This window comes from Schistocerca nitens, chromosome 9, assembly GCF_023898315.1.
Source record: "Schistocerca nitens isolate TAMUIC-IGC-003100 chromosome 9, iqSchNite1.1, whole genome shotgun sequence".
NCBI lineage: Eukaryota > Metazoa > Arthropoda > Insecta > Orthoptera > Acrididae > Schistocerca > Schistocerca nitens.
In genome coordinates, this window is record NC_064622.1 from 17,070,714 (window position 1) to 17,094,100 (window position 23,387).

Consider the following 23,387-nt stretch of genomic DNA (forward strand, 5'->3'; position numbering starts at 1 on the left):
GTGTGTGTGTGTGTGTGTGTGAGTAACTCATCAAAGGATTTCTTCTGAAAGCTAGCAAAGTTTTCATTCCTCTCTCTCTCCCTCTTGCTTTTTGTGTTGGCAACTCAATGCTTCTGCTATTCCGTGAGTGTTCTCCTTTGTTTCTAAGATATTTAGTTATTTATATTCTGCCAAAAATTTTGTAGTATATTTACATGGTGTCTCAAATCTTGTTGGTCAAAATGAAACAGGTGATAGTGGGTCCACAACCAATTAGACTGAGTTATGGAGCCAATGGTCAGAAATGCATATTTACACTGAAGAGCCAAAGAAACCAGTACACCTGCCTAACATTATGTACGGCCCCAGGGAGCGCACAGAAGTAACCCAACACAATGTGGCATGGACTCGGCTAATATCTGAAGTAGTGCTGGAGGGAACTGACACCATGAATCCTGCAGGACTGTCCACAAATCTGCAAGAGTACAAGGGGGTGGAGATCTCTTCCGAACAGCATGTTGCGAGACATCCCAGATATGCTCAATAATGTTCATGGCCAGCAGAAGCGTTTAAACTCAGAAGAGTGCTCCTGGAGCCGCTCTGTAGCAGTTCTGGACGTGTGGAATGTAGCATTGTCTTGCTAGGATTGCCCAAGTCCGTCGAAATGCCCAATTGCCATGAATGGATGCGTATGATCAGACAGGATGCTTACATACATGTCACCTGTCAGAGTCATACCTAGACATATTGGAGGTTCCATATCACTCCAATTGCACATTCCCACACTATTACAGAGCCTTCACCAGCTTAAACAGCCCCCTTCTGACGTGCAGGGTCAGTGGATTACGAGGTTGTCTCCATGCACATACACGTTCGTGCACTCAATACAATTTGAAATGAGACTCGTCTGACCAGGTAACATGTTTCCAGTTATCAACAATCCAATGTCAGTGTTTACAGGCCCAGGTGAGGCATAAAGCTTTGTGTTGTGCAATCATCAAGGGTACATGCTTGGGCCTTCAGCTCCGGAAGCCCATATTCGTGATGTTTCGTTGAATGGTTCACATGCTGACACTTGTTCATGGCTCAGCACTGAAATCTGCAGCAATCTGCAGAAGGGTTGCACTTCTGTCATGTTGAACGATCCTATTTGGTCATCGTTGGTCCCATTCTTGCAGGATATTTTTCCATCTGCAGTAATGTAGGAGATTTGATGTTTTACTGGACTCCTGATATTCACGGGACACTCATGAAATGGTCGTGTGTGTGGGAGAATCCCCACTTCATCGCTACATCGGAGACCTGTCGCTCGTGCACTGGCTATAACACCCTGTTGAAACTCACTTAAATCTTGATAATGTGCGCTGTAGCAGTAGTAACTGATCTAACAACTGCAACAGATATTTGTTGTCTTTATAGCCATTGCTGACCACAGCGCCATATTCTGCCTGTTTACATATCTCTGTATTTGTATATGCATGCCTATACCAGTTTTTTGGCACTTCAGTGTATTGTGTTTTCAATGTACACAGTGTTGACTGCATAACAACAATGCAGCTCACACTAATTGTTCAAAGTGATAGGCAACAGTCTCAATGTATGCATGGCAAAAGTGTAGGATGTTCTGCTACACTCTCTCAAAGATTCCTGGTGTCTTTTGTACCAGGAGGCAGGCACCTTGGGCCCTAGCAACAGGTCTTCATCCATTTCTATAGCGATTTTATACCACCATGTCCATCTTTGATCACGGACCATGCACTGTACACACACCTCAGCTGTCTGATGGAACAGACAACTGACACTAACAACAGTGGTGTGCATGTGGCACACGTTAATGCACTGGTGGAATGCATGTAGTCATCACATGACATGTGTCCTATGAGCTCAGTTGTGTACAGTACATCTGCTTCGTGGTCAGGGATGTATGCCGTTTGTCACCATCCGCCTGTTACAATGTACAATAGATACCTGGGATCCTTAAGAGAATGCAGCAGAACGGCATGCACCACTGCAATACATCCATCAAGACTGACATTAATCACTTTGAACAATTACTATGAGCTATGTTCTGGTTATGCAGTGTATGCTGTGTATGTCCCTAACACAATAAATAAGCATTTCCGAACACTGATTCTCTTTCTCAACACGGTCGGTTGTGGACCCACTATAACCAGTTCAGTTTGAGACACTCTGTATATCTATTGTGTAGTCAGATATCAGGCAAAACATTTCCATGGATCTTAATTTCATTACAGAATCAATATTAGACGAAGTACAGGTTTTCTTCTGTGTTTGCTGACATCGCTGTTCAATTTCTTTTTTCAGGTACCGGTGCTGCTAAAATGAATGTGTTTCAGATGTCTATGTGGAACCCATTTTTGGGGCTGTACTTACTCTTAAACTTTGCCAGGGGTTCATGTGAAATTTTGCTCAAAGATGAAGGAATCCAGAAACTTTACAAATCAAATGAGAAATTTGATGCTGTTATCACCGAAGACTTTTACCAAGAATGTTTTCATGTATTTGCGCACAAGTTTAAGGCACCTCTGATCCAGGTTATTCCTTATGAAGGATCTCAGTGGGCTGGAGACAAGATGGGAAATCCATCAAATATTGCATACATCCCAGATCCTTTCTTTGCCTACTCTGACCACATGGATTTTTTACAGCGGCTATTGAATGCTGCATACGGAACATTGGGAAGGCTCCTTCAATATTGGTACATTCTACCGGCTCTTGATGCCATAGTTCAGAAGAACCTCAATGACTCAACAATTCCTAGCCTGGCTGCCTTGGAAAGACAAACATCACTGATGCTCTTTAATACACATGTGAGCATTAGTTATCCAAGACCTCTACTGCCAAACATGATAATGGTTGGTGGTATGCATATAAAGGCACCAAAGCAACTTCCAGAGGTAAGCTTCTTATTCTGTCTCTATCAGTTACTCCTAGATTTCTACAATGCTATTAACAAGTTAAAGTAGATAAATCTATGACATACCACCACCTGACCAAGAGTGGTATACTTCTTACACCTGTGTAGCATAATCCAGTCTGTCTTAACCCATTCCTGACAAGTTTTACAAAGTCAGTTATGATACTATGTGGTCCTACCAAAGCACTTCTCATTTATTTCAGGCTCACCATTTCTCCAGTAACTGGAAAAAACACGGGTGACTCCTGTATATAATAAAAGTAAAAGAACAGACCTACCGAATTACAGAACAACATCTTTAACATCAGTTTGTTACAGAATTATTGAACACATTATAAGTTCGAATATAATAATTTCCCTAAGAGAGAAAAGCTTCCATATAAAATCAGCATACTTTTAGAAAGCATTGCTCTAGCAAAACTCAGTTTGCTCTTTTCTCACATGACATTCTACCATGGATGGAGAGCAACAGGCAGATTCCGCATCTCTAGATTTCTGAAAAGCATATGGCATGGGCCCCCACTGAAGACTGGTAGAGCACTTCCCAGGAAAGGCAAAGGTCCTGAGTTCAAGTCTCGGTCCGGCACACATTTTTAAACTGCCAGGAAGTTTCATATCAGCGCACTCTCCGCTGAAGAGTGAAAATCTCATTCTGGAAACATCCCCCAGGCTGTGGCTAAGCCATGTCTCCACAATATCCTTTCTTTCAGGAGTGCTAGTTCTGCAAGGTTCGCAGGAGAGCTTCTGTAAAGTTTGGAAGGTATGAGACGAGATACTGGCAGAAGTAAAGCTGTGAGAACGGGGCTTGAGTCATGCTTGGGTAGCTCAGATGGTAGAGCACTTGCCCGCCAAAGGCAAAGGTCCTGAGTTTGAGCGTCGGTCTGGCACACAGTTTTAATCTGCCAGGAAGTTTCATATCAGTGCACACTCCACTGCAGACTGAAAATCTCATTCTGGCAGTATGTAATTGAATGGGGACATGAGTTTTTAGTAGGGAAGGTGAATGCTTGACTTTGTTTTATTGAGAGGATTTTGGGAAAGCATTGCTCATCTACAAAGTAGGCCAAAAATGGAATACTAGAGCAACCCATTCATCTATATCTACATCTACATTTATACCACCAATGGAGAGTGGTGGAGGGCACTTTACGTGCCACTGTCATTACCTCCCTTTCCTGTTCCAGTCGCGTATGGTTCGCGGGAAGAACGACTGTCTGAAAGCCTCCGCGCGCGCTCTAATCTCTCTAATTTTACATTCGTGATCTCCTCGGGAGGTATAAGTAGGGGGAAGGAATATATTCGATACCTCGTCCAGAAACGCACCCTCTCGAAAGCTGCACAGCAAGCTACACGACGATGCAGAGCGCCTATCTTGCAGACTCTGCCAGTTGAGTTTGAAAACATCTCCGTAACGCTATCACGGTTACCAAATAACCCTGTGACGAAACGCGCCGCTCTTCTTTTCATCTTCTCTATCTCCTCCGTCAACCCGACCTGGTACGTATCCCACACTGATGAGCAATACTCAAGTATAGGTCGAACAAGTGTTTTGTAAGCCACCTACTTTGTTGATGGACTACATTTTCTGAGGACTCTCCCAATGAATCTCAACCTGGTACCCGCCTCACCAACAATTAATTTTATATGATCATTCCACTTCAAATCGTTTCGCACGCATACTCCCAGATATTTTACAGAAGTAACTGCTCCCAGTGTTTGTTCCGCTATCATATAATCATACAATAAAGGATCCTCCTTTCTATGTATTCGTAATACATTACATTTGTCTATGTTAAGGGTCAGTTGCCACTCCCTGCACCAAGTGCCTATCCGCTGCAGATCTTCCTGCATTTCGCTGCAATTTTCTAATGCTGCAACTTCTCTGTATACTACAGCACCATCCGCGAAAAGCTGCATGGAACTTCCGACACTATCTACTAGGTCATTTATATATATTGTGAAAAGCAATGGTCCCATAACACTCCCCTGTGGCACGCCAGAGGTTACTTTAACGTCTGTAGACGTCTCTCCATTGATAACAACATGCTGTGTTCTGTTTGCTAAAAACTCTTCAAACCAGCCACACAGCTGGTCTGATATTCCGTAGGCTCTTACTTTGTTTATCAGGCGACAGTGCGGAACTGTATCGAACGTCAAGGAAAATAGCATCTACCTGGGAGCCTGTATCTAATATTTTTTGGGTCTCATGAACAAATAAAGCGAGTTGGGTCTCGCACGATCGCTGTTTACGGAATCCATGTTGATTCCTACAGGGTAGATTCTGGGTTTCCAAAAACGACATGATACTCGAGCAAAAAACATGTTCTAAAATTTTACAACAGATCGACATCAGAGATATAGGTCTATAGTTTTGCGCATCCGCTCGACGACCCTTCTTGAAGACTGGGACTATCTGTGCTCTTTTCCAATCATTTGGAACCTTCCGTTCTTCTAGAGACTTGCGGTACACGGCTGTTAGAAGGGGGGCAAGCTCTTTCGCGTACTCTGTGTAGAATCGAATTGGTATCCCGTCAGGTCCAGTGGGCTTTCCTCTGTTGAGTGATTCCAGTTGCTTTTCTATCCCTTGGACACTTATTTCGATGTCAGCCATTTTTTCGTTTGTGCGAGGATCTAGAGAAGGAACTGCAGTGCGGTCTTCCTCTGTGAAACAGCTTTGGAAAAAGGTGTTTAGTATTTCAGCTTTACGTGTGTCATCCTCTGTTTCAGTGCCATCATCATCCTGGAGTGTCTGGATATGCTGTTTCGAGACACTTACTGATTTAACGTAAGACCAGAACTTCCTAGGATTTTCTGTCAAGTCGGTTCATAGAATTTTACTTTCGAACTCACTGAACGCTTCACGCATAGCCCTCCTTACGCTAACTTTGACATCGTTTAGCTTCTGTTTGTCTGAGAGGTTTTGGCTGCGTTTAAACTTGGAGTGAAGCTCTCTTTGCTTTCGCAGTAGTTTCCTAACTTTGTTGTTGTACCACGGTGGGTTTTTCCCGTCCCTCACAGTTTTACTCGGCACGTATCTGCCTAAAACGCATTTTACGATTGGCTTGCACTTTTTCCATAAACACTCAACATTGGCAGTGTCGGAACAGAAATTTTCGTTTTGATCTGTTAGGTAGTCTGAAATCTGCCTTCTGTTACTTTTGGTAAACAGATAAATCTTCCTCCCTTTTTTTATATTCCTATTTACTTCCATATTCAGGGATGCTGCAACGGCCTTATGATCACTGATTCCCCGTTTTGCGCTTACAGAGTCGAAAAGTTCGGGTCTGTTTGTTATCAGTAGGTCCAAGATGTTATTTCCACGAGTCGGTTCTCTGTTTAATTGCTCGAGGTAATTTTCGGATAGTGCACTCAGAATAATGTCACTCGATGCTCTGTCCCTACCACCCGTCCTAAACATATGAGTGCCCCAGTCTATATGCGGTAAATTGAAATCTCCACCTAAGACTATAACATGCTGAGAAAATTTATGTGAAATGTATTCCAGATTTTCTCTCAGTTGTTCTGCCACTAATGCTGCTGAGTCTGGAGGTCGGTAAAAGGAGCCAATTATTAACCTAGCTCGGTTGTTGAGTGTAACCTCCACCCATAATAATTCACAGGAACTATCCACTTATATTTCACTACAGGATAAACTACTACTAACAGCGACAAACACGCCACCACCGGTTACATGCAATCTATCCTTTCTAAACACCGTCTGTGCCTTTGTAAAAATTTCGGCAGAATTTATCTCTGGCTTCAGCCAGCATTCCATACCTATAACGATTTCAGCTTCGGTGCTTTCTATCAGCGCTTGAAGTTCCGGTACTTTACCAATGCAGCTTCGACAGTTTACAATTACAATAGTGATTGCTGTTTGGTCCCCGCATGTCCTGACTTTGCCCCGCACCCTTTGAGGCTGTTGCCCTTTCTGTACTTGCCCGAGGCCATCTAACCTAAAAAAACCGCCCAGTCCACGCCACACAACCCCTGCTACCCGTGTAGCCGCCTGCTGTGTGTAGTGGACTCCTGACCTATCCAGCGGAACCCGAAACCCCACCACCCTATGGCGCAAGTCGAGGAATCTACAGCCCACACGGTCGCAGAACCGTCTCAGCCTCTGATTCAGACCCTCCACTCGGCTCTGTACCAAAGGTCCGCAGTCAGTCCTGTCGACGATGCTGCAGATGGTGAGCTCTGCTTTCATCCCGCTAGCGAGACTGGCAGTCTTCACCAAATCAGATAGCCGCCGGAAGCCAGAGAGGATTTCCTCCGATCCATAGCGACACACATCATTGGTGCCAACATGAGCGACCATCTGCAGATGGGTGCACCCTGTACCCTTCATGGCATCTGGAAGGACCCTTTCCACACCTGTAATGACTCCCCCCCGGTATGCACACGGAGTGCACATTGGTTTTCTTCCCCCTTGCTGCCATATCCCTAAGGGGCCCCATTACGCGCCTGACGTTGGAGCTCCCAACTACCAGTAAGCCCACCCTCTGCGACCACCCAGATCTTGCAGACTGAGGGGCAACCTCTGGAACAGGAGAAGCAGCCATGTCAGGCCGAAGATTAGTATCAGCCGGAGACAGAGCCTGAAACCGGTTCATCAGACAAACTGGAGAGGTCTTCCGTTCAGCCCTCCGGAATGTCTTCTTGATTAATGCTTGAGTATTTGGGATCATCACCAAGTTGGATTAAAGGAACACATCAGAGCAAATCACAAGCATGCTGTTAGATTTGTTACTGGTAGGTTTGATAAGCACGGAAGTATTACAGAGATGCTATGTGAACTCTAATGAGAATCCCCGGAGGAAAGATGATGCTCTTTTCACAATGCACTATTGCAGAAATTTAGAGGTCTGACTTTTGAGGATGACTGCAGATCAGTTCTATTGCAGCCAACGTACTTTTTTCATAAGAACCACAAAGATAAGAAGAGATAAATTAGCACAGCAGTTCCCAACCTTGGGGTAATTATCCTGAGAGGTAAACGTAACTTTCTGAGAGGATAAAAGTAAATGATTCAATTCTGTTTCAGTCAAGGAAATAAATTATTTTCAAAAGATCATTACTACTATCACGATTTTGTAAGACTCTATTATTTGTGGTGTCAGTAGTTCGTATCAACCACGAAACTTAATATCTGTGAACTCTAAGTGCTCTGTCGAGCCTCCGTCTTAACTTTACTTTAGTCAGTTCATTGTTATACTTCATTCTGTATGGACACAGTGTCAAGTGTAAATATATACGAGCTACGACATATATGGGAATCAAGTTTTCTATATCCCGAATACCGATCCCGTTCCCATGGTGGTGACCTCGCAGTTCGCTCGTTTCGCATCTTCCACACCAGTGTTTATGCAACAGGCTATATGCACTACACAGTGACCATGCCAAGCAATGCCTTGTTCGAAGATGTGGAAGCACAACTCCGCTCACAGAGTTCCGTCATTTCTTCGCCAACGGCGTATTCTTCATTTACACAGAGTGATTCGCACTCTCGACCGACACCGTGTGCTAACCTCATTAGTTTTCAGTGGTCGACAACTACGCCGTTAGAGTGAACAATGGACTAAGACTCCGTGTCACCGGGTTATGCCCATCCGACAGTGAAATGTGAACTGGACAATATTTCGAATTGTGTCTCTTCAAATCGAGTGTTTCAAGAACAAAGTGATCTCCATTCAAATACACGTTTAGCCACCAACCGGCATGCTATATCAGTTACTGTCGGGCTGTGTGCAACACCGCCATTACTAAAAACTGTGCCAGATCTGTTCCGTGCACATAGTGTTCCAGTTGTATCCAATTTATGTACACAATTCAGTGTTTCGCATAACACGGACCCCTTACCTCGCCTCAGTGGCCCACCACATGCACTACAGGCGTGTTATGCACCAGACAGTTTCCACGCGGGTGGCATTCTCAACCCCCCTACTTGCTGGGGTCCCCATTTCCAGTCGCTCAACCACCTGCCGCTCCCATAGCACCGCCTATGTTTGCCGTGCCGGTCTCTCGCCCTGTTCTGGAAGCAGGTCATTTCCATACAACACTCGCTACTCACGGTCCAGTTTCCGGGCCCCCTTCATGTGCCATCCATGCACCCGTTTCCACGGTACCGTCCGTTCCTGCCGTGCCGTGTTTTCGTGACACACAGTCAACTATGGCAACTGGCACTACTACGGATTCGCTCGCCCGGTTTAAATCCGGACCTACTGCGCCAGCCTCTGACTTAAGCTCAGTTTAGCAACTGCCCCAGGAGACACCGAAGCTGGCCGTCGTCACCCCCTCCTGGTCGCCTGCCGAAGCTACCGCACCTATACGAGGACAACCCGGCATCGTGGTTCGCACTCGCCAACCATCTATTCGAGTTACATCATGTGTCTGACGACAACTCAAAGAGTTTCTCTGCCTCGTAACACACCTCCACGACCACTCGGATTTGATTTGTGACCTGCTCATTTTGCAGCCGTCTGCACCAAAATACGAGTTTGCAAAGAAGACTATAATGGAGCAACTTGCCTGCTGGCCACAAGAGTTACCAATCAAGATTCTCTACGAGGAGCAGCCGTGCGGGATTAGCCGAGTGGTCTCAGGCGCTGCAGTCATGGACTGTGCAGCTAGTCTCGGTGGAGGTTCGAGTCCTCCCTCGGGCATGGGTGTGTGTGTTTGTCCTTAGGATAATTTAGGTTAAGTAGTGTGTAAGCTTAGGGACTTATGACCTTAGCAGTTAAGTCCGATAAGATTTCACACGCATTTGAACATTTTTTTCTCTACGAGGAGCATCTGGGGGAGCGCACCCCCTCACAACTCTGGCGCCGCCTTTGGTTGCTCTTGAATGAGCATACCTTGCCTGGGCTGTGTGGTCTGCCAAACTACCTACCGATCTACAGATCCATCTGTTGCCACACTCTTTCGAGTCCATTAGATCCCGCCTACGCATCGCTGACCAGTTGTATTCGCTGCTGCAGCAACATCAGCCGGTTCATTCCACTCTGTTCGTCGGCACAGCCACCCCCGCACACCGACCTTCGGCCGGCAGAGGCAGGGCTCGCTCCGCCGTCACCTCGTCTGCTTCTCCTGGCAGGGTCGGCTCGCTCTCTCCACTGTCCGAGCACTCCAGGATCAGCCACGCACCTTGCGTCCCAGTCTATTTACAGGAACAAATCAACGAGGACAAGCTGTTCAAATGGTTCAAATGGCTCTGAGCACTATGGGACTTAACATCTATGGTCATCAGTCCCCTAGAACTCAGAACTACTTAAACCTAACTAACCTAAGGACATCACACAACACCCAGCCATCACGAGGCAGAGAAAATCCCTGACCCCGCCGGGAATCGAACCCGGGAACCCGTGCGTGGGAAGCGAGAACGCTACCGCACAACCACGAGATGCGGGTGAGGACAAGCTGTCCCCGCTGTCGCAGTCTCCAATTCCTCCTCACCCTTTCTGCTGGTACCACAAAGTGTTCGGCAACGACACCAAGAAGTGCAGGTTGCCATGCCAACAACCGAACACTGACTGCAGGAACTAAGAGACACATAGTCCTGCAGGGAACCTAACAGGCGTCCTCTTACATTACGCTCCGTTCACCCGTCCATCTGGCCGAGTGATCGTCTCTGTGTGACCGACATTGCGTCAGGTCTAGCTTTTCTGGTCGACACTGGTGCTGACGTGTCGATCATACCTACTTCAATGGCTCCACCCACTTCTTCACAGACGAAGTCACTTCTACGAGCTGTCAACACGACGACGTTACCTACCTCAGGCTCAGTAAAGGTTACGGTGACCCCATCTCCTTCTCTACGTTTTCTGTGGATGTTCTACATTGCCGACATCGATGAACCGATCCTCGTTACGGATTTTTTGTCTCATCTCCGAATGTCGTACAGCGTTCAGTGTTCCACCATCCTACGAACACTCACGTGCACTCGCACCTATGTCCAACACTCTGTTTCCACCACAACATACAATATCATATGCGAGTGCTCTGCCCTCGCAGGCAACATTGTGACCTCCATTACCGACCTACTGTCAGAATACGACTCAGCGACGCTACTTCGCCAGGACAACGAGAAGCTGAAACAACGCATCGCATCCACTTACAGCGAGCTCGTCACGGCTCGTACCTCGCTTCTGCAACTTCAGTCCACGGCGCTGCCACCTAAACAAGATTGCTCGGATGAGCCTAGCTCGAACTCTCACCAGGTTAGTCCACAAACTTTGCTTGCGTCTGACGTTCCAACCCCCTGTCGCACTCGCCTCATCCAGTGCCGTGTGTTTCGAACAGTGCTGCTAATGACAGTCGTGCACGCTTTGCGACCACGTCCACTTCTCGGACAGCTACCACGTGTGTTTATAAACATTCCCCCTCTCTCACTCACCGGGCACATGACCCAGCGGCCATTGTGGCCCCACGTGCGACACCAGCGCTGCTCTCGGCCACGCCTGTTGTCCAGTGCAAGGTTAACAGCAGACAGTCGCCGCCCGTTCCCCTACGCTCGGCGCTGCGCGCGTACTCACCCCCTTCACACAAGAGCACGACGTGCTTCCGTAAGAGACATGCTATCTTTCCCCACTCGCACTAACGGCTATGCCTCATCGCACCCTACCCATCTGAAGACTCGGCGCTAGGACATTAACCAATCTTTTTTGCAGTTCTCAGTTTCTTCCGTCACTGGTGGAACGACACAGAAGATAGTTACCACTGCCCGCCCTCCTATTAGCATAAGGTCCGACACCCCAACCCTATCAAGTTGCGTGCAGTCCGGCAGCACATTAATGAACTTTTGGTGGCAGGTGTTATTCAACCTTCAGACAGCAACTGGTCTTCACCAATCCACCTTGTCCCCAAACACGACGGATCTTTTCGAATGTGCGGCGATTACAGACACCTAAACGCTCCTACCGCCATGGACAATTACCGAGTGCCGAACATCAGTGACTTCACTCATGTATTCTGGCGCCACAATTTTCAGTGATACTGACTGTGAACGCGCCTACCACCAGATTTCTGTGGCGCCGGAAGACATTCCTAAGACGGCTATTATCACGCCACTCGGTTTATTCCAATGCCTCTTCATGCCGTTCGGCCTAAAGAACGCGGTACAAATGTGGGAAAGTTTCATTGACTCTATCTTGCGACAGTTCGAGTTTTGCTTTGTTTATCTGGAAGACATTCTCGCTTTCAGCGTCTCAGCGGAGGAACATGAAGTGAGACCTGAGTTTCTCCTGGCGTATGCAACTTTCAAATAACTTCCGGGAATTCAGCCAGATAACACTTTCAGCGACCGCCGATATTTCGGCGGGAGAACACCCCGCCATTTTCAAGGCAAACTGAAACGGACAGCCGGCGTACATGCAAATTTAAAACCTCGGTTCTCGGACAGAAGCAGGAAAGATAACACACACACACTAAAATTAGAGCACTTTTGATTTCAGTTAAGGATGATCTTAGACTGCGTAAGGCGGGTGTATATCGTATTCCTTGTAGCTGCAGCATGGCATATATTGGTCAAACTATCAGGACCGTGGAGGACTGATGTACTGAGCATAAACGGCACACACGATTACAGCAGCCAAGTAGATCTGCTATTGCCGAACACTGCTTGGATACTGGTCACCCCATGTTATATAATAACATTGAGATATTGGCATGTACGTCCAGCTATTGGGACAGTGTTATTAGGGAGGCAGTTGAGATTAAATTAGCGAGCAACCTCGTTAACAGTTATGGAGGTTTCTGTTTAAACTCTGTTTGGAATCCGGCTCTCTCCCTTGTCAAAAAACAGAGGGACAGAGTCAATGCTACCCCACCTGCGAATTCATAGTCTCACTATCGATAGCTCTGACTTTGGTCATCTTTGATGGCACTAGTGTTCAGTGTGTGTGTTATCTTTCCTGCTTCAGTCGGAGAACCGAGGTTTAAAACCTCCGTTGCAGTTAGCCTTGAAAATGGCGGGGTGTTCTCCCGCCGAAATATCGGCGGTCGCTGAGAGTGTTACCTGGCTGAATTCCCGGAAGGTATTTGAAAATGAAAATCATCTGTCTATGGTCCTCGAGACCTGGAACTCCAACAGTGTCGAGGTCAACAAAGACAAGTCTCAGTTGCGCCAGGTGCCAGTCTCCTTCGTAGGTTACACCGTCTCCGCTGACACAATACAGCCTCCCAAATCTCGTGTGCTGGCTATCACGTCTCTGCCGCCCCCGGCTACTCACAAAGAGCTACGCCGTTTCCTCGGCACCATCAATTACTATTCTCGCCATCTGCCTTCCGCTGCCACTGTTCAGGCACCCCTGACAGACCAAAGAAACTTCCGGTATCAAACCCGTCTCTTTGACTGCTCCGACGCTAGAGGCCTTCAAGGCTCTGAAGACTTCTTTAGCTCACGTTGTGACACTCTCCCACCCCAACCCCTCGGCCGAGTTATTCGTCACTACAGACGCCAGCAACAATTCGGTAAGAGCAGTGTTGCAACAACGCAAGGGCGACAGGGTTTCTCCCCTTCATTTCTTCTCCAAGAAACTATCTACGTCTCAGAGAAAATATTCTGCATTCGATACAGAGCTCCTTGCTGTTTACGAGGCAATCAAACATTTCTGCCCCGACGTCGAGGGACGATCGTTTCTCGTCCTTACCGATCACAAACCACTGGCAGAAGCGTTCTGCAACCCACCTGAGGACCCACCCCCTCGACGTTAACGCCATTTCGGCCTGGTTTCTCAGTTCACAACGGACGTCCGTTACATCAAGGGTGCAGATAACGTCACTGCGGGTTTCTTCTTGCGGATCAGTGGTGTTTCCCGCATTGTTGATCTTTCTGATATGGCCTCCCTCCAAGCTTCCGACGAAGATTCTCAGGCTCTCCTATGAGACCCAGAAACATCACTTGTTTTCATAAAAAGGCTAAATTTCCTGGCGTTTCCGACGAGGTGTGGTGTGATTCTTCGACCGGCACCCTACGCCCTTTGCTCTCATCCGGGCTGCGCTGACAGGTTTTCGACGCCCTGCATAACCCCAGCCCACCTGGGTGTTTGAGCCACCACACGTCTCGTGTCAGAACGTTTTGTTTGGAAGAATATCAAACGGGACTGTCAAACCTGGGCACGCAGCTGCGTCGCTTGCCAGCACAACAAGATCAGCTGTCATACCTCCCCGCCTCTGGGCAAGTTCGACATTCCCGCAGGACTATTCCGTCACATACATATTGATCTGATCGGGTCTCTTCCTCCTTCGGAGGGCCATAGATATATCTTATCCACTGTTGATCGTTTGTCTCGCTGGGTCAAGGCTGTCCCTCTTCCTAAAATTACTGCCTAGACGGTGGGTCGCTCGTTTCGGGTGCCCCAACCACTATCACAACCGATTGGGTTCTGCAGTTCAAATTCTCCCTTTTTACCATCCTCTGCAATATCTGCAGTATTAAAAAAAATACACACTACTGCCTATCACCCACAAAGCAATGAGTTGCTGGAGAGATGGCACCGCACCCTCGAGACGGCCCTTCGATGCCGCGATTGTCTCTGGTCGGAAGCTCTCCCATCAGTGTTACTTGGTCTACACTCGACCTATAAACCTGACCTACAGGGGACTATATCCGAATTTGTTTCTGGCGAGAATCCGGTCCTACTGGGGGAACTTATTCTTCACCAGGTTAGCGAGGATCTTCCCCCCCTCACCAGATTTCATTAGCTGGATGCACACGCATTTTCAACAAATACGTTTGCACCCACCCATCAGTCACTCACCACCTAAGACTTACGTTCCCACCGCACTCTCCGACTGCTCCCACATCGTGCTGTGTGATGATGCGGTTAGGAAGCCTCTTCAACCTCCTTATCTTGGCCCCTACAAGGTCCTGCGGTGGGGGAACACAACCTTTGATATAATGATTAAAAACTGCACACAGACAGTTTTTCTGCATTGCCTGAAACCGGCTTTCGTTGGCCCTGACGGTCTCACACCGCCGCAGTCGGACTCTGCAGACGGTTCATCCTCGATTGAGAATGAAGACGTGCTCCCGTCAACCTCACCGCACACCTCTTTCGCCAAAGACTGTTCACCCTTTTCGCTTGTTTCCTGACCTCACCCCCTGTTTCACCCCGTGCAGGTTTCGCGCCCTCACCTCCAACGTCGGAGACACACACACCTACTATCAGTTTGTCCTGCAGCGTGCTGCCGCACCAAGTGTATGACGTTTCTGTAGTGACGTTCGGTGAGCGAGTGCTCGTTCTTTTCACAGGTACCGAGGTCCTGCCATCAGATGGTCCCCTACACATCAACATTGCACACAACCTCACACTCCCGCGCAAGTGTGACCGAGCATCTCTACGTGCTTTCATTTCTATGGATGCCTCGGTCCACCTAAGGGCCACACACACCTCCACCATGCCGTCGACCGCCCCACCCCCTTACTCCCGGGCCGGCCATCATCTCATCCGGCCACGGTGGCTGAGTGACTGTGAACTGGACCTGCCTCTCGCAGCTCCGCCTGCACAACCCACCTCGTTCGAGATGGAAGTGCCTGTGGTGCGCTTGCCTATGCGCACGATTTCCACCGACGTCAACACCCATGCGCTCTCACCCTTCGACATCTGTAGTACTCCGTACTGCTGACGGGGGGGAGCGGTTGTGTGGCATCGATAGTTTATATCGACCATGAAACTTAATATCTGTGAACTCTAAGTGCTCTGTCGAGACTCCATCTTAACTTTACTTTAGTCAGTTCTTTGTTATACTTCATTCTATACGGACGCAGTGTAAAGTGTAAATATATATGAGCTACGAATATAATAGAGGGAAACATTCCACGTGGGAAAAACATATCTAAACACAAAGATGATGTGACTTACCAAACGAAAGCGCTGGCAGGTTGATAGACACACAAACATACACACATAATTCAAGCTTTCGCAACCAACGGTTGCTTCATCAGGAAAGAGAGAAGGAGAGGGAAAGAAGAAAGGACGTGGTTTTTAAGGGAGAGGGTAAGGAGTCATTCCAATCCCGGGAGCGGAAAGACTTACCTTAGGGGGAAAAAAGGACAGGTATACACTCGCACACACACACATATCCATCCGCACATACACAGTCACAAGCAGACATTTGTAAACGCAAAGAGTTTGGGCAGAGATGTCAGTCGAGGCAGAAGTACAGAGGCAAAGATGTTGTTGAAAGACAGGTGAGGTATGAGTGGCGGCAACTTGAAATTAGCGGAGGTTGAGGCCTGGCAGATAACGAGAAGAGAGGATATACTGAAGGGCAAGGTCCCATCTCCAGAGTTCTGACAGGTTGGTGTTAGTGGGAAGTATCCAGATAACCCGGACGGTGTAACGCTGTGCCAAGATGTGCTGGCCGTGCACCAAGGCATGTTTAGCCACAGGGTGATCCTCATTACCAACAAACACTGTCTGCCTGTGTCCATTCATGCAACAAACTGTCCATTCGCATGAATGTGGCTAAACATACCTTGGTGCACGGCCAGCACATCTTGGCAAAGTGTTACACCGTCCACGTTTTCTGGATACTTCCCACTAACACCAACCTATTATTATTATTCATATTACTATTAGTATTAATGGCTGTGGTGAGATACAAAGCATTAACAACCTGAAGTCTTCCAATTTCTGCCAGTTCAGATGTAAGGAGTGCACTAATCAAGTGATTTATGAATAGTAAGAAAAGTGCACACATTTTAACTTGGTTGATTTTAAATGGAGTTGCAGTGTGCAGTTTACTCTGTAAATGAATACTTAGAGCAGTAATCTTGCTGTTTGTGTTAAATTGAAAACATTGAGCAATATAATACATTAGGATACTATAGGCCTATGTTAACAATGTTAAATGATATTTTCTGACATCTGCAACACACTGTGCACCATCAGATCACATGGAATACATAAATAAAAGTAAGTGCCACAGTGGAGAGGAGTAATGCAGGGGAAGCATGTTTTGTAACAAGTGTTTACCCTCACTGTGGATGATAAGCTTTCTTATTTGAGAAGGAGTTGTGGGTAGCATTTATGATGCACTACGAATTCATTCCTCATTCATCGTGACAACTCCCCACCCACACAAATACATGCAAAATAAATATAATTCATCTTTCATAATTTAAAAATAAAAGTGTGCCAAGAAAAGTATTTCATTTTACAGTTTAGTCACATGCTAAAATTGTTGATAATTTGGAGAAATGGGTTGCAGCAGATGGCATGAGGGGAGGGGGGGGGGGGGGAACGGGGTGATGGGAGGAGGGGGGCAGAGGGCAGGGGTCCTAACAAATGGTTTAAGAAAGGTTGAGCACCATTGCATTAGCACAGGGCTTCACAACATACGTGCTCGCGGAGCAAGCTGTGAGCAGCAAGGCGCGAGCACAGAGCAGCGCGAGCGTGCTACCCCCACTACCGGACCAGAGCGGAGAGTGGGGAGAGTCACGTGGGGCACACAACAGCTGCCACCAGTCGATGTGAATCCTCGACCAGCTGCAGGGATATCACTCACGAATTATTACTGCGACAAATGAAACAAATAAAGGAGAATGTACACGTGCCACATAATTTCATTAGCTTAGTGTATGCCTCTACCATCTGTAGATACTGAAACTAAAGAATTCCACGACAATCCTATATTTTCAACACTTTCTTCAACACTACTTAAAATATCACCTCCGGTTGTAGTGTTCTTCATGGCTACTACATCGAGGAGCTCCTCCCTCACCTGAAGATCTCTATTAACACCTCTAATAAATATGGCAAGCTGCGTTGTTCCAGTGATATCAACACTTTCGTCCAGAGCTAGAGAATACGCCATAAAATCTTTACAGATATTTGCAAGCTGGCTCTGCACGTCGTCTGCCATGTCCTGTATGCGACGCATAATGGTCATGTTAGATAATGGCACAATCCGAAACTGTTCAACTTCAGATGGACACAAATGTTCCACTGTAACTACCAAACATTCCTTTATTAAATCGCCATCAGTTAAGGGGCACAGGGATTTTGCTAAAAGCAAAGCAATTTTGTAACCCACTCTGAGAGCTGCCTCAGTTGATTTTTCTTCGTCGTCCAGATCTTCTTCGGATAGCTTCCTTTTAAGTTTAATAACTTCCTGTGCACGACCTGGTCAATCACATTTTCCATGTCTGTAGTCTTTCGCGTGGTACGACATATAATGTCGCTGCAAATTAAATTTCGTAAAAGAATTCAGCGTTTTGTGACATACTAAACATTTTGCAACACCATCTTTTTCTGTAAACAGATACAATTCCCCCCAATGGGGGTTGAACTGCGAAAGCATGGTTGGGGTTACACAACGGCGAGTTCACATGATTCTTAACCAGCGAAGTGACTGTTAAGAGCTGATCGTAGTACTTTAAACGTTACACAGTCGGCGCGAATTCAATAGGCACGCTGCGGCCCTATTCAAACGTGCACGCGCATTTCCCCTCCCTCCCTACTCCACGACCTTGCAGCTGCTCGCGAGCACGTGCCTGAGCAGACGTGAGTACTCGCGCTCAAAACCGGCCGGTTGTTAAGCCCTGCATTAGCACCTGTATGGAGGCCTATAGACAGTTGTTTTTCCCGTGCTCTGTTTGCAAGTGGAACAAGAAAGAAAATTACTAGTAGTGGTATGTGGGTTCCTTTGCCATGCACTGTACGGTGGCTTGAGGAGCATGTATGTAGATATACATGTAGATGTACTCGTATTGTTATGAACTATTTATCAATCTATGAGCTGTCAGCAGAATGCTACACAGTTCCTGATCAGTTCCAAGTCCACACAGTTTATACCAATGCTGCACTACTTATAACAAACAAATTTCCAGTGCTGTAACATGTTCAAAAACAACAAAATATTATTGGAATAACTGCAGAAGTTAACAATAAAAGTCTTAAAGTTACATGCAATTGTAAATTATTTTGTCAACAGTTATGTTATATATAGTTAATTGTCTGAATAAGAGAAAATGCTACCAGTTAGGAATAATGTATTTGTACAAAATCTGTAAGCATGACACCTGTTTTTAAATTCCACTTTGTGTGATAATAGAGATACTGGAACAACTGACGGTATGTACTGAAATACACACTTAAGTAATTCTGAATCATCACTGTAAGCTCATGAATGAGTGAGAGACTGTTGCAGATTGTGAAATTCTTATGTTAATTAGAACTGGATGTGTTGTTCTTTGCAAGATGTAGCTCAATACTGGTTGAGCCTATCTTAGGCGCAATGAACAGCAAGTTTCCTTGATAAACCACCAGGTTCCTACTGCTCACAGACACTTTGCATCAACGCAGTGACTTTGCACATATTGGCCGTAAGCTGAAGCTGAAGATAAGTTTTAAACTTGTAAATATTTGTATTGTGGAATAAATGAAGTTCTGTCTTGGTCTAAAATTTGTCGGCTGGAGTAGGTATTGAAGATGAATTATGAACAACATTAGAAAATAGAAGATAAATGCTACATAGTCAGGGGTCGTTATGCTCACCACACACAAGACATACAAAGAGTATGTGGGCCTGAACTGATAAAATCAATGCTATGAGGAGAAAATACCTCAGTGGTTTCGGCAGCAGTGCATTGTGTGGACTCTCTTTGGTGTGACAGCCTGTTCTCTGACTTGCAACGTACTGTCACACTTTGTGTAACTTCTAATGCTTGGTAATAATTTGTCAGTTATACTGGACATATACATATTAATTCATTTGTTTACCCTCCACTGTAGCAGAGAACTAAAAGTGTGTATGTTCTCTTGAGGAAATAAAATTGACTGCACTAAGCAGAACACCCGAAGTAAGGAGCACAAATGACTGCAGAGTGCAATAAGTTCTAAAGTGAAGAACATCCCTGTTGCTATGCTTTGCTAATATTTGGCGATATGTATGCATGAATGGTGTCAAAGCAGTGGAAACTCTGAACTAGAGTGTTCAAATGACAAGGAATTTTGAGAAGAAACAGACAGGAGGGGTAGCATTAGAAGACAAGAACATAAGACAAATGATACACAGCTATGGGGCTTTATGGTTGCCATACACATGATGTACAAAGAGTGCATATCACCATGAGGGAGCAAATGTATGGGTTAGAATTCATATCTGAAAAGAAAATTTGACTTACGATTACAATGATATACACTCCTGGAAATTGAAATAAGAACACTGTGAATTCATTGTCCCAGGAAGGGGAAACTTTATTGACACATTCCTGGGGTCAGATACATCACATGATCACACTGACAGAACCACAGGCACATAGACACAGGCAACAGAGCATGCACAATGTCGGCACTAGTACAGTGTATATCCACCTTTCGCAGCAATGCAGGCTGCTATTCTCCCATGGAGACGATCGTAGAGATGCTGGATGTAGTCCTGTGGAACGGCTTGCCATGCCATTTCCACCTGGCGCCTCAGTTGGACCAGCGTTCGTGCTGGACGTGCAGACCCCGTGAGACGACGCTTCATCCAGTCCCAAACATGCTCAATGGGGGACAGATCCGGAGATCTTGCTGGCCAGGGTAGTTGACTTACACCTTCTAGAGCACGTTGGGTGGCACGGGATACATGCGGACGTGCATTGTCCTGTTGGAACAGCAAGTTCCCTTGCCGGTCTAGGAATGGTAGAACGATGGGTTCGATGACGGTTTGGATGTACCGGGAACTATTCAGTGTCCCCTCGACGATCACCAGTGGTGTACGGCCAGTGTAGGAGATCGCTCCCCACACCATGATGCCGGGTGTTGGCCCTGTGTGCCTCGGTCATATGCAGTCCTGATTGTGGCGCTCACCTGCACGGCGCCAAACACGCATACGACCATCATTGGCACCAAGGCAGAAGCGACTCTCATCGCTGAAGACGACACGTCTCCATTCGTCCCTCCATTCACGCCTGTCGCGACACCACTGGAGGCAGGCTGCACGATGTTGGGGCGTGAGCGGAAGACGGCCTAACGGTGTGCGGGACTGTAGCCCAGCTTCATGGAGACGGTTGCGAATGGTCCTCGCCGATACCCCAGGAGCAACAGTGTCCCTAATTTGCTGGGAAGTGGCGGTGCGGTCCCCTACGGCACTGCGTAGGATCCTACGGTCTTGGCGTACATCCGTGCGTCGCTGCGGTCCGGTCCCAGGTCGACGGGCACGTGCACCTTCCGCCGACCACTGGCGACAACATCGATGTACTGCGGAGACCTCACGCCCCACGTGTTGAGCAATTCGGCGGTACGTCCACCCGGCCTCCCGCATGCCCACTATACGCCCTCGCTCAAAGTCCGTCAACTGCACATACGGTTCACGTCCACGCTGTCGCGGCATGCTACCAGTGTTAAAGACTGCGATGGAGCTCCGTATGCCACGGCAAACTGGCTGACACTGACGGCGGCGGTGCACAAATGCTGCGCAGCTAGCGCCATTCGACGGCCAACACCGCGGTTCCTGGTGTGTCCGCTGTGCCGTGCGTGTGATCATTGCTTGTACAGCCCTCTCGCAGTGTCCGGAGCAAGTATGGTGGGTCTGACACACCGGTGTCAATGTGTTCTTTTTTCCATTTCCAGGAGTGTACATTTTCATATTAGTTAGCCATGTGAGTCACCTGTTTGGTAGATTTGTGCTCCTGTTGTATTTCTTAAACTGAATAGATATCTTGGTTTTGAGTATATTAACACATAAACATTTGAATGTGGGGTATTGACAATTTTGAAGGGCCCAATATAACTGTAAAAGAATTCTTTAATTTCACCACTGATAGATTTTGAAAAGTTGACCAAATTAAATAACCTACTTTGATCTGAGTCACCTTTAATTCCTTATTATCCCTCTGTCACCTGATTTTCCTTCGTTTCTCCAAGGGTTTACTAACAGTTTCTTCTTCCTTTTGTGAAATTAGACTTTGCAAACAGACGGGTCTATTAGACCATATCTCAAGTTAGCTGGTGTCTTGTCATACAGAATTTCATGAGGTGAAAACACTGTGAAAATGTTTTTCAATCTGCTACTACATATTATGCATCTTGAGCTGACTGCAGTGTAATTAAAAAGAGTTACACCAGATGCATTTTGTTTTTATTTATAAAGCATCGTCCATGGTTATCCTGTAATTGGAAACATACATTTCTACATTTTTGATTGTTTTGGGTTAAAAACAGTGTTTTTTTTTAAATTGGTCTGCAAGTTACTTACAGTGTTTCTTTCCATATTCTGCTCCTTCCTTCCTTGCTAGCAGCAGTTGGCATTGAAAGGCTTCATTTCACATTTGCACTTTCCATTCTGCAGTATTTGTTGCACTGTATTATTTAAACTTCACTTTCTTAAACTGTTTCTAAACTGTTTCTCATTCTGCATTGGCACAGTGTTTATGTCTGTTCATTTGTTTTCATTCACATTGTGAGTGCTGCCAAGTGTGACTTTTTTTTCTGGGGGGGGGGGGGGGGGGGCGGACGTGGGATAGGCCTGGACAGTGATTATAGAACAGAGTCTGGGAGGAGATGGTACTGCTAAATGGAGTGTGTGGTTATATGTGTACATTTAATATTGTGGCGCCGATGAAATTGACACCAACATCGACATGCATTCATCTTTGGACTCTAAGCATTATCTTTGGCTGTTCCGCCATGCGAGTTCAGTTCTTTGTGATCCTTGTATGTGTTAAGGTTAATAAATGAACTATTGCTAAATGGGTGTGATTATCCGTGCAACCAACCCACTAATCCTCCTCACTGGTGACCCATAGTTGTAACGTCTTCCGTTTTCGCCGTTTTACTGTGTCCGCGACCTCCGTGTCGGTTATTTTCGCGTGTATTACATCGACACAGCATTCAAACAATGACTTCGGCCCAGCGCCTAACGCCGGATTTTGTGATCGACATGCATTGTGTTGCGGGCAATGTACACCCGCCAGGACTGCAACACGATGCCTCTCACCCGATGATTCCGCCAATTTCTTCGCCGGACGTTTTCGAGCCTGCAACAATAAGTGGGGTTAGGAGTGCACATGACTTCGGCTATCAAACGCCTTTGTTCTCGCCACATGTCCCCTCCCTCATCAACTGTGCAATTACCTCTCACAGATGTCCGTGCAGTGCGGGACCAATGCCGATTTCTGCAAATGCTTTGTCGGACAACCTACTACCACCAGGACAACGTTTTGCCATGCCGCAATCCGTGCAGTGCCACGCGGATACCTGCCACGTGGCCAGAACTGCTTCGTCCACAGGTCTACCTCCTCAGTATCCGACCACGCCCGCGCCTGCCTCAGTTCAGCATCAGCACATGCCTTCCTATTTTGATACCTCGGCCTGCAGCAGGAACAATAACCTGTTATCTGTGCCTGACCTTCATGTCCGTCCCACTGCTACGCCTCAGTGTTTTGTGCCATGACATTCACCTTATCCGCACACCGTTTTCAGTGGACTGACTATGAACAGTGAACATTCACACATTCCGTCCCACGTTCGACATCATTTCC

The 23,387-nt window shown here is 46.7% G+C and overlaps 1 protein-coding gene across 1 annotated transcript in view; it reads left to right on the forward strand.

Annotated features, from left to right (window-relative positions):
• LOC126202994 (UDP-glycosyltransferase UGT5-like) overlaps positions 1-23,387 on the forward strand; it is a 141,806-nt gene that overhangs the window by 69,996 nt on the left and 48,423 nt on the right. Inside the window, exon 3 of the mRNA XM_049937191.1 lies at positions 2,305-2,897. Within this exon, the coding sequence (XP_049793148.1) occupies positions 2,305-2,897 (593 nt within the window). The remainder of the gene's footprint in view (positions 1-2,304; positions 2,898-23,387) is intronic.